General features: G+C 52.4%; 1 protein-coding gene across 1 annotated transcript in view; it reads right to left on the bottom strand.

Moving 5' to 3' along the window:
* The window catches only part of LOC127684938 (guanylate cyclase D), a 36,194-nt gene that overhangs the window by 7,560 nt on the left and 16,240 nt on the right, over positions 1-12,394 (bottom strand). Inside the window, exons 9-14 of the mRNA XM_052181724.1 lie at positions 11,624-11,800; positions 11,277-11,433; positions 10,899-11,039; positions 8,004-8,152; positions 6,050-6,213; positions 2,928-3,120 (exon numbers count right to left, since the gene is read on the bottom strand). Of these exons, the coding sequence (XP_052037684.1) occupies positions 2,928-3,120; positions 6,050-6,213; positions 8,004-8,152; positions 10,899-11,039; positions 11,277-11,433; positions 11,624-11,800 (981 nt within the window). The remainder of the gene's footprint in view (positions 1-2,927; positions 3,121-6,049; positions 6,214-8,003; positions 8,153-10,898; positions 11,040-11,276; positions 11,434-11,623; positions 11,801-12,394) is intronic.

Here is a 12,394-nt window from a genome sequence, read left to right on the forward strand (position 1 = left end):
CCCCCATTCCCAGCCCCCACCCTGTCACCCATTCTCTTCCTCACCCCCACCCATACCTCCACCCATGCAGGAAGTGGTTATATGACTGCTTCTCAGCCCAGAAAAGATTCAAAGCAGTAACTAGATCCTGCTGTTGATGGGTGGGGGGACCAAGGCAGATGGGGGGAGTGATGAGCGATGCGTCACACATCACAGAGACTGGGCCTGCGTTCCTCACATCTGGAGGGGTGTGCGGGCCTTGTTTGATTTCATTTCCCTCTGCCGGGAAGATGCAGGCCTCTTGGCTGGAGTTCAGAGCAGAACTGAGCCGTGATTCAGAGCTGGGAGGGCCACATGTGTGAGAAAAGATTGGCAGAGGCAGGAGAGACAGGCTGGGGGTCGCTCGGGGCAGATCAAAGCGTGGGGACCAGGGAGACCTGTGGGACGGACACACAGGAGGCCAGGGTGTGGGCCGTTGGCCTTCCAGACATCCATCACTAGAAGCCATGGAGTCCCCAGGGGGAGCAGAAAAGAGGCGTCTGGTGGTCACCACTGTACTGTCTGAGAAGAGAGTGCTCGTGGTAGCCTGTGGACACTTGGGATTCCCTGTGGCTCTGCTGTTGTCTGTGTAGACCCAGGCAGGCTTCCTTCTTCTCGGGCCCTCTGGACTGAGTCAACAGTTCTGCAGACGGGAGTTTTGAAAGTGTGAAGGACAGCATGTACCTATGTCTGGGAAGCAAGGGGGCAGATGGGAGACTGGAAAGATGGCTAACGGGAAGCAGGGTGAGAGGGAAAATGTGGGTGAATCAGGAAGCGGAAGGGTCCCGTGAGAAGGTCTTGTGGTGTGAGGCTCGAACACTCAGAGAAAAGTGGCGGTCTACAGAGGTGGAGCAGCAGCAAATGCACTCAGAGATGAGCTGGGTCAACTCCAGAGGGGCCACTCTGACCTGTCACCTTATCCCAAGAGAATCTTTGTCACAAAGAGGGTCAACTTCCTACAAGGGGCTGAAGGCCCAATGTCAAGTTCAGCCCTCAGGTTCACCCAGCCGCTTCACCCCTGACATCTCGTCTGTAAGTTAGGGGTGCCAGCCCTTTCCTCTGAAGTCCTCATGCACACAAAGCCCTTAACCCAGCATCTTGCACACTACAAATAATGCAAGCAGTTTGCCTGCTCCGTCCCCTGACTCCTTCCAGAAGCTGTTCTTGCCTCTGTTCCCCAAGGGCTGTGGCCCGATGGAGTTGCTGGGCACACACAGGGTCAAAAGCCAACAGGGCCTGGGCGATAACTTTTGGACCCCCTCTCCACCTTCTCTCTTACATCTGGAACTTCTCCAGAGCATCTGCTCCTAGACCAACATAAAAGGCAGGGCTGCAGGAGGCAGGGCAGCAGGGGGCAGGGCAGCAGGGCTGCAGGGGACAGGGCTGCAGGGGGCAGGGATGCAGAGGGCAGGGCTGCAGGGGGCAGGGCAGCAGGGCTGCAGGGGACAGGGCTGCAGGAGGCAGGGCAGCAGGGGGCAGGGCAGCAGGGCTGCAGGGGACAGGGATGCAGAGGGCAGGGCTGCAGGGGGCAGGGCTGCAGGGGCAGGGTTGCAGGGGGCAGGGCTGCAGGGCTGCAGGGGGCAGGGCAGCAGGAGGCAGGGCTGCAGGGGGCAGGGCTGCAGGAGGCAGGGAAGCAGGAGGCAGGGATGCAGGGGGCAGGGCAGCAGGGCTGCAGGGGACAGGGCTGCAGGGGACAGGGCAGCAGGAGGCAGGGCTGCAGGGGGCAGGGCTGCAGGAGGGTCTCTACAGCACAGTTGAGCTGTGGAGGAAGCAGTGAGCTACTCGCTCTCCCAATCGCAGCTGCCACACTTCTGTGTCTCCTGTGACCTGCCAGGATAGGGGTTGTTTAATCCACAGATAAAAAACAGGCCCAGAGAAGGGAAGACATTGGCCAAAGCAACACATTCGGCCAGCCTGGAACCAAACCCAGCATCTAGAGTCACACCAGAAACAGGTCCCAGAAGGCCTTGATGCCTCTCCCAAGGCCTTGACGCCTGTCTGCTCACCTCTACTGCTGGTCCATGCTGCACTCTGCAGTGACCCGTCTGGAACTCCCTACCCACAGCCCTCTCGGGCCTCAGGTGCTTGCTTGTGGTCCCACAATGCCTGCTGAAGTGGCCTCTCCCAACTGGACAGTGCTGGGAGGAAGATTCCTCTTCCAGGAAGCCCTCCCTGCCCTCCTCACTCCCTCAGCCTTCTCACATTGTCACAGTCACAGGGGCTATCTACCACCTATAGGTCTGAGAGCTCCTGTAGGGTGGGAACCAGCGCTGGCTTATCTGTGTACCCATGTACCAAGCACAGAAGGGCCTGCCCATGAAAATGTTAAAGAATAGACAGACAGATCATGGACACACGGACATTAAGAAGAAATAAACTCAAATGACATACTCCATCCCTCCTTGGATTCACATCCCCTGCAATGTATCTGCAATGGCTCCTATCCACAGCTGGTATTGTGTCTTCCACTTCTTCAAGTTGTCTCCCTTGGCTAACAGAATTTGTCAGGAAAAGTAGTGCACCAATCCCAGGTAAGCGCTCAAGGGCTAACATGCCTCTGCCCTCTCTTGGAGCCCAGCTATGCATGTGAACCATCTCAGAGAGACTTTGGGCCAGAGCCCAGTCCTTCCAGTCAAGGTTCCAGAGATGCAGAAAACCAAACTAAGCTCAGTCAGCCACCCACCTGCACACATCTGGCTGCGGAGGCCTGTGAGGCCAGGAACTTCTTTCAGCTCCTTCTGAGGCTTGTAACAAATTGTTTCTTAGTATTGTTTCTTAGCCACTGGACTTTGAGATTATTCATTACACAGCAATAGTTAATTGACACAAGTGCACAAAGTGAGTGGATGGGAACAAATTTGCAGTGCCTGCTACAGAGGGAGGAGAAGCAGGTCTCCTGGTGTCCTCACCTTATACACATCATGGCTGTCTAGAACAGCATCAAACAGCGTGTAGAGATCATTGAGGAGGCCCACCACCTCAATGGGCTCACTCAAGGCTGAGATGGTGGTGAAGCCCACGATGTCACTGAAATAGATGGTGACCTGGTCGAAGTACTCGGGCTCCACAGTTGATCCCATCTTAAGGGCATGGGCGACAGACCTGAGAGATGAGAGGGGCCATATGAGGACCCTGCTTTTTTTTTCAGCTTGGAGGCTGGGAATGTGATAGGGAGGACACCCCCGACTGGCCAGTGTGTCACCCACAGTGGATGCACCGGTCCTGACTTTCTTAGAATTAAAGCCACTCCTTGCTCTTGGGGTGTAGGGCAGTAGAAACTTAACTCTGATATGCATAGCTTAGTGTCCAATATATGGGGAAAGGCAGAAAAATTCGTTAGATAGATGAGAGGAAATGAGGCCACCGGGGCAGGGGCCAGTCAGTGAAGGTGCACACAGGAGGGCCTGTGGTTGAGTCTCAGAACCCAAATAAGAAGCGCAGGGTGGTAGGCACGCTGTAAACCCAGTGTGGAGGACATAGAGATGGAAGGTTCCTAGGCTGCCAGTCCACCCAGCCAAATTGTAGGCCATGAAGAAAGACTCTGTCTCAAAAAGACAACACGGCAAATATTTTAAGAAATGACACCTGGGATTGCCCTCTCTCCTTACACATATGCACATACATGTGTACCGAAGCACACACACACACACACGTGTAGAGGCATGGAGGCATTTATGCTTACAGAGATTCATTAGGGGAACCTGGAACAGTACGCACACAGGCTTGTTTCTTAACAGCAAAACCTGTTTTCCTCGCAGAAGGCCAGAGCAGACAGGCTTTCTAGCAATCTGTGTGGCCAGAGCCGGCACCAGACCCTCCTCCAGACCCTTATCTTAAAATTCTTTTTCTCAGTCGCTCTTTATAACCCGTCTTTATGGAACTTTACAAGAGTTTCAACACAGTCAGGTCTGATCTGTATTTGGCTCACTTTGTTCTTCAGAGAGATTTAGGAATGCTTTGTTGTACATGTACGATTAAGTTCATCGTCACAAGAATGGTTTCACCAGATTGTGCTATGCTTAAATGTGCCTAAGGTAAACAACTCGGGGTGAGACTCCCAGTGTTTGAACCAACACTGGCTCCTGAGTGTTGTTACCCCAAACTGCCTTCTTGCCTCCGTGACTCTCCCACCACTGCCCACAAAGGTCACAGAAATGTTCTGATGCCCAACATGGAGGGCTTGACCCTCAGAGATCTAAGATTGCTTCTTTCTTTAAATAGAAGCAGAGGGTAGGAGTTTGCTTCTCTCACCCAAGAGTTGCCACTGTAAGTCAGAGAGTGACCCCTCATGTGCTCTTAGTCCTCTGAGGCCATTCATCTTATGCCATTATTAAGGTGTCTGTTAAAATCTAGGGGAGTGCTTGGTGTCCATGACTCGCACCTTTAATCGAGCACATGGAAGGCAGAGGTGGGCAGGTAGCTTATGAGCTCCTACCTTGAGGCCACCCTGGTCTACAAGGTGAGTTCCAGAACAGCCAAGGCTACACAGAGAAATCCTGTCTCAAAACAAAACAAAATAACCACCAACAACAAAAATTGCAGGGAAGCAACAGCTGTGACTTCATACAAATGACTATAAAATATAATTTTTGGTTTTCCAAAAAAGAAACCATTGCTGTCAATAATTGGAAACATAGCCAATATGAAAAGAGCCCATGAAAAGGGTGATAAAATCACTGTTACCCTGCAATCCGGGCTGTGGCAATGGACTTTCTTCAAGAGAACCACAATAAAGAGGAGTCCTCCACACACATTTCAACAGAAGGTGAAGCTTGATAAGGAAACAGGTGGCTCCCAACCTTTTGCAGATGGTGGCAGTGTCACTAAGTGGCCCCTGGCCCCATCCATGTATCAGCATGCCTAGCCCAAGGTGCCAAGATCCACCCAGGACCCAGGCCACTCCCTCTTTCCCATGATGCAAAAAGGAATATCAATCCAAATTCGACTTCCAGGGGCAACCACAGCCCCAGAATCAAGGGAGAACTCGACCCAGTATGGATTGACCAGTGGCCCTTTCATGGGGAAAAATTAAAACAAGCCCAACTTCTAGCACAGGAACAATAACAACTAGGGCATATAAAACCTCTGTCAGTCCTTGGACTCCCCTTGTAATTCATAAAAAAGAGAACAGTACGTTTCAACTGTTACATAATCTCGGGGGTATCAATGCTAGTATGAAAATGGTAGGGGCCTCCAGCCAGGGCTCTCTGCTCCTACTGTGATTCCTCAGGGCCATTATCTTCTGAGACTTGACTTAAAACACTGCTTGTTCTATGTTCCTTTGCATCCTGATGATAGGAATGTTTTGTATTCTCTGTTCCTGCTTTAAGCAATCAACAGCCAAGGACCTAATATTAGGGGAAGGTTTTAGCACAAGGGATGAAAAATAGCCCCATGGTGGGCACTGGTTGCAGGGCTCTCCTCTGGGCATCAGTGGGAGAGCCACTGGAGATGAGAGGGCAGTTTGGTGTAATAACATGTAGGAGCCAGTGTTGGTTCAAACTCTAAGAGTCTCACCCCCAAGTTGTTTACTTTAGGCACAGCACAATCTGGTGAAACCATTCGTGTGACAATGAACTCAATCCCACATGCACAACAAAGCATTCCTAAATCTCTCTGAGGAACAAAGGGAGCCAAATACAGATCAGACCTGACTGTGTTGAAACTCTTGTAAAGTTCCATAAAGACGGTTTATAAAGAGCGACTGAGAAAAAGAATTTTTAGGGAGCACCTGGTGCTGGCTCTGGCCACACAGATTGCCCAAACTCACTAGGCTAGAAAACCTGTCTGCTCCAGTGGGTGGAAAATGGGGTTTGCACCTCCCCTTGGAGAAACAGCTCTGTGTGCATAACATTTCAGGTCCTCCTAGCGCATGTCTGTGAGCACAAAGACTTCTGTGCCCTTATGCACGTGTGCTTACACAGTGTGTAGGAGTGAATGACTGAACAAGCCCATTGAGACCAGGCTCCCGGAGCACCTCCTAGAGCCCCAGAGGAGGGTAGAGACACACTGGCACCCCCAGGCCACTCACGGAGGGAGCATCTGTGAGAGCAGCCTCTCTGTCTTCCGCCTCTCCAGTTCTAGCTCCTCTGTTCGCTCCTGAACCAAATCTTCCAGGCCTTGGGAATACATCTCCAGCATCCGCAGCATGGAGTCAGCAACACTTGTCTTCTTGCCTTGGTTGATGCTTTTGAACTGAAGGGAAAACAAGATCTCAGCTTCGGTCATAAGGATCAGTGCTGCCTGCACACAGCTTGGGAGTGAGCCAGGCAGAGCCCCAGCCCGGGGAGGAGGTGGAATGAAATGGAAGACGATCATCAGGAGGCAGGGGCCCTGAGGGGTGTGGGGGAACCTCTGTGTGGGATGGGCAAGTAGGAAGAGAAACTTGACAGAGGAGTTTGTGTCTCTGCAAGCATTATCCTCAACGCACCCAGGTCCCACAGTAATGGCGGATGGATGGACAGAGTCATTACGGATAGGTGAATGGATGAATGGGGGCATGGTGAGTGGATGGATGGATAAGTGATGGATAAGTGATAAATGGATGGACAGACAGACAGATGAATGGGCAGACAAATAGATAAGTAAAATGTATGAAGCTCTACTTTATTTCAACCTTTAAATACCTGAGGATATTAGGACCAAAGGAGACTAAAGATTTAAAAAAGGAAGGAAAAAAAAAAAAGGTTAAATCCAGGAGTGAGGTTTGCAGGTAGAAAATTATCATTGTTTAGATAGAAGCTTCTTAGCAACAAAACCAAATGGAAACAGAAGATCAAACCCATTGTTCTAAAGGAACACAAGGACTTTCTGCCAGTGCCCTGCAGAAAGAAATCTCCTTTGGGTTTTCATATCAGGGCACTAGGCCATAAATGGCACCTCTTTCCAGCCAACATGTAAGAGGCTAGGAAAGGGCGAGTTTAGCCAGCCAAGCCAGTGGGTAAGAGTCGCCGCAGCTAGTTCAGGCCATCTGACTCTGCCCTTCCTGCCGTGTGATGCTATCCCACCGTTGTCATGCCAAGCACAGTGCGTGCCCAACCACCCTTCTATGCCATGGAGGTGGCATGGGCCTTTCTCACAGACACCCTTCACTCAGAGCCGTTGCCTCATCCCCTGGCTTCCTAGCTCGGATGACCTCTAACCACCACAGGAAGACGACAGTCTGGTGTTTGCGGAACCTGTGCTCATTATAACTCATCTCTCTCCACCCATCATAAGCCTTGGAGTCTGGTGACTGTGAAATCCAAGTCCCCATCTATGAAGTGGGTGTTACCCATGATCTACAGTGTGCATGGGCATGTGTGCCAGCACCCCAAGGAGCCCTGCATGTTGTCTCTGCCTCCTGCTGCCTCTGCCCCTCCTCCGCTGGCCCTCTGACTTGTTGAACCTCACCTTGGTAACTTGGTGCTGTGGCTGGGGACTATGAGATTAGAACAGGAGGCAGATATGTGGCCCTGAGTTTGATGGGCCCACACAGTCTCACACAGGTCCACACAGCCCTGAGAATTCGTGCAGGTTTGTCTCAGCTGTTCCACTGCAGTCCCAAGGCAGGCCAAGGGACCCCAGAGTCTCTCTAATGTCCTCAGTGACTTGGGAACCAGGGTTGTCTCCATAGTCACTAAGGGCTTCTCAGGTGCTCGGAGGCCTGGTTCTGGGTGAGGCTCTTCAGACAAACAGACAGGACATCAAGCGCGTCCCTTGGGTACTTGTCTCTGCCTCATTTATCTGCTACAGAGCCAAGGCCATGGTGCTGTGCTTCGAAGGGTCACCTTCAGGATGGAGTGACTTACAACAGGCTCAGCACTCAGGACAGCACTGGCAAACACGACTCTCTGAGACTGCCCTCCTCAGAGTGGTGTTGCTGGCCTATGTCCCCTGACTACCTGGCATTTCCAGGCCCTGGAAATGCATGAGGCCTGCACAGGGCCAGTGAGGCCTGTGGACAGGATTGCCTATAGACACTTGCTCCTCTGGGGAGCACTGACCTGTGTGTAGATCTGGTCCAAGCTTGGCCTGTCATCTGCTGCTTCCTCCCAGCATAGCTGCATCAACTGGATACACTCGAGGGGACCCTGGTCAGGGGACACCAGTGGCCGGCACAGAGGAGGAGGAGATGCCACCTTCCGGATGATCTCTGCAGCAAACCCCATCAATACCTTGGGTCAAAGTATCCTGAGAAATTATAGGAGGGGTCTTGGGGCAGGGCAGAGAAGGGGGGCTTTGAACCCTAGGGATGCTCCCAGCTCCTTCATCCTGACTCCTGCATGGCTGGTCAGTGCATACCACCTTGGGTCTCCTTTAGGCTGTGGCCAGAGGAAGATTTGGATGAGGAAAACTAGGTTTAAATTCTGAATATGCTATCACTCTCTATGGGGTGAAGCATAGTAAGTCCCCAGCCTCAGTTTCTTCATCTGTGAAATGGGTTTAGCGAGGGTCTCCTCTTAAAGGGTACTAAGGGAAAAGGTGTGGAAGGTGGTGTCTGGCACCTGACAGACTCTCCCCAAGGTTTCTATTCTAGCCTTGCTCTTGAATCCTGACCACACAGCAATTCCTGCCAGTCTAAGCATCCAGGGACTTCGCAGAGGTGAGGAGAATACAGCCTCAGCACCCAGGTACTCCTGCTCCACAGGGGGAGGACCATGTCATTGTATCAAAGCCAGAGAGACCAGTGCCCTGGCTCTCTGGCTCTGCCACTCTATGCCCCAGTTCCACACTCCACTCCAGACACCTGCCTCTGGCAGAGCCAATAATTCACCAAGACTGCGGAGAGGGGAAGCTGGCTCCATGCTCAGGCTCTGAGCCCGCAGCTCCACATGGGCTTCTGTCATCTGTGTACAGTCTGTGCAGGTTGGGGCATAGCAGGCGAACCCCCAAGGAGGCCTGAGACCCTCCTGTCATGGAGCCTGTGAGGAGAAGCCTCTTCCTCTACAGTCCTCTTCTCTCCACACTAGGTTGGCCACCTTGATGGAGATCGTAAGGGCATCACTGTCTCTTTACAGTGTTGGTTTTTTGGTAGTTTTGTATTTGTTTGTTTTGTTTGAGATGGGGGTCTCTCCCAGGCTGGCCTCAAACTTACGAGGACAAAGATGATCTCAAATTTCTGATTCAGATGTGTCCCAACTATTGATCCCAATTCTATGACCACGTGCCACCATGCCTGGTTATACCATGCTAAGAAGATTCAAACCGAGGGTTTTGTTCACACTAGGCTAGCACTCTACCAGAGGAGCTCCGTCCTCAGCCCTGATTGCTGTGTTTTTGAAACAGTGTAGTCCATGCTTATCTGGAACTCACAATATAGGTCAGATTATACACAAATTTGCCATCCCCCTGCCTCTGCTTCCCAAATGCTGAAGTTATAGGTCGGTGCTATCATACATTGTCTACTAATGTCCAACGTTATAGTCAGGGTGGGGTGCGGGTCCCTATACAGGACAGTAAAAAGCAGACATGAAAATACGCTTGTTTTCCACCCAGCCTGTCTAGAGGGTCCCAGCCTCAGGCATCAGACTCCAAGGGCCTCAAACCACAGGGACTGAGAGGCTGTGAGCTTACAAAGAGGTGTGTGCAGATGGAAATGGTATAGACTGTTCACACTCGGGCAGCTGTGCTTTAAAAGCATACCGATTGCATCGTGATGAATGAAACGTAAATCCATTTCAAAGCATCTCGGATTTCTGAGTAGCATCTGTCATCGGGACTGCTGCAGTCAGCAGATAGTAAAAGCCGAAGACAGTGTGGGGGCTCTGGCATTCTGCGTAGGGTGGGGGTGGGGTGGGTGTAGAGGGGGCGCACATGTATGGATGGCATGCACATACAGGTCAGAGGTCAATGTCGGGTGTCTCCCTTAATCAGTCTCCACAGTATTTTTAATGACAGGATCTCTCATTAAACCCGAGCTTGCCAATTTGGCTAAACCGCCTGGCTAGCATCCCCTGGGCTCCTCCTGTCTCTTCCTTCCTGGTGCTGTGCCACCACACCCAGCTTTTTATGTGGGAGCTGGGGACCCACACTCAGGTCCTCACGATTGCTTGGTAAGAGCTTTGCTGACTGAGCCATCCTCCCAGACCTGGGTTCCAGCACATCCGAGGTTAAAAGCTGCAAGCAGGGTGTGAGCAGCGGCCTGGGCTGCTCTCCGGCTTCTCCTGATGGGCCGGGTCCACTGTTCACACCCAGCATGTCTGTTCTCAACAGTGCTGGCTTCTCGTTCCTTACAATGCTGTGCCTGGAGGACACAGGGCTCTGGGACTGGGCAGATGTGGGGTGGAGGGACAACTGCAGGAGCACCCTAAGGTCCAGGGAGCCCTGACAAGAGACCACAGAATGGACAGACATTTCTGAAGCCTGGTCCTGGGATTAGAGTGGCAAGAGAAAAAAATAAAACCATCTACAAGGCAGGTGCCAACGGGGGGAAGTATGTGTAGCTACCACCTGGAAAATGGAGACAGAGTCTTCGGTTAGAGTAGTCTCTGGCTTCCAAACATAATGCTGCCTGACACCTCAGCACAGAGCCTGAGGCTCCATACAGTTTTAGTGGGGCTCTGTCTTAAAGACGAGACCATTGAGACTCAGAGTGGGTGTGTGCTATGTAAATAAATAGAGTGGAGCTGAGAGTGCAGATACGGGGCAGGGATGGGCTGGGAGGGGACTTATGGCCCAGGAAGGAGCACACACATCTTCAGGGAAAAGCAAGGGGTCACTGCTTACACAGTGTCCACAACTGGCCCAACACCTTGGAAGAGTTGCTACAGGCCGCCAGGAGACCCAGTTCTCACAGTTAGGCTTTAGGCGCGGATGCCCAACTTTCCTGAAGGTCACAGAACTTCCTAGCTATCCAAGACGGCAGCCGGGGAAGTCAAGAAGGGGAGGAAGACACGTACCTTCTGCCGAGAGTCCCCAAGAGCAGTAGGGTGAGTCTCGGGTCAGTACCTCCTGCAGGATGATGCCCAGGCTGAAAACGTCAGCTTTGAAGGTGGCCTTCCCAGGCCCCCGCAGCAGCTCAGGAGCCGTCCACAGCAGCTCTGCAGTCACAGGAAAGGGTCACACAGACATCACACGCTGTTCCTGAGAGGACGTAAGTGCATCTGTTGTCCTGGACTCCCAGGTTAAGGGCCTCAGGGTCTTCCAGAGCAGAAAAGCCAGCATCAGTTCCAGGTCCCAGCGCTGAACCCGTAAGGCACTGGAGGTTAACCCCTGCCCTTGCTTCACAAGCACCAATGCACCGCACCCGACTCACGGCCCCTTGCTCCCAAGCTGACCTTCTGGGGCTGGCTGGGGCCTGGAAGAACAATGAGACTCCAGGAACTCTGCATAGCCATGGTCAGTGATCTTGAGCACAAAGCGAGTGTCCACCACACAGTTCCTGGACTTGAGGCGCCCATGGGGGAAACGCCGATGGTGCAGATACCGCAAACCCTGGGAGGGGACATATGGGACCAGTGAGGAGTGAGAAAGACTGTGGAGTGTCCACAGGCCCAGTGGCCTTCTCTCCTCAGCTCTGCTTTTGCCCTGTTAGATTTTTTTTAAGGCAGGGGGTGGGGGGCTGGAAACTGAGTGCCTCCCATCTATCCCTCTCCCTTGACTCAGTTCATCGGGAGGCTCTCACTCGGATCAGATCCAACAATAAGGAGGCCTTGAAGGTCCAGTCTAGCCTCAGGTCCTCATTCTGCAGCAGGTCCTCCAGGCTGCCACGGGCACAGTGCTCCAGCACCATTGCACTAACCCCAGGGCCCACAAAGAGGCCCAGGAAGGCAGTGACATTCTCATGCTGCATCTCCCGCATCTGCAGAGGCAAAAGGCACCTTCGAGTCCCTTGGGGGCCTTTCATCAAGCCCCCCTAGGATAGATGAGGGATGAGGTGTGTGGATGGGGTGAATGGATGGGTGGCTGGATGGACAGATAGATGGACAAGGGGATAAGGAGGTAGACAGATGGATGAGCAGTGGGTGGGTAGATGGTGGTGGGTGGTTGATAGGCGGGATACTAGAATGGATGGATTGATGAGTTGATGAATTTAAATGGATAGGGATTGGATGAGGAAACAGGTGAATGGATGATCAGATAGACACACTGATGGATAAATAGATGGATAGATGGATGGATAAATGGATGGATGGATGGATGGATGGATGGATGGGTGGATGGATGGATGGATGGATGGGTGGATGGGTGGATGGATGGATGGATGGATGGATGGATGGATGGGTGGATGGATGGATGGATGGATGGATGGATGGGTGGATGGATGGATGGATGGATGGGTGGATGGGTGGATGGATGGATGGATGGATGGATGGATGGATGGATGGATGGGTGGATGGATGGATGGATGGATGGATGGATGGGTGGATGGATGGATGGATGGATGGGTGGATGG

The sequence above is a fragment of the Apodemus sylvaticus genome, chromosome 1, assembly GCF_947179515.1.
Source record: "Apodemus sylvaticus chromosome 1, mApoSyl1.1, whole genome shotgun sequence".
Taxonomy (NCBI): domain Eukaryota; kingdom Metazoa; phylum Chordata; class Mammalia; order Rodentia; family Muridae; genus Apodemus; species Apodemus sylvaticus.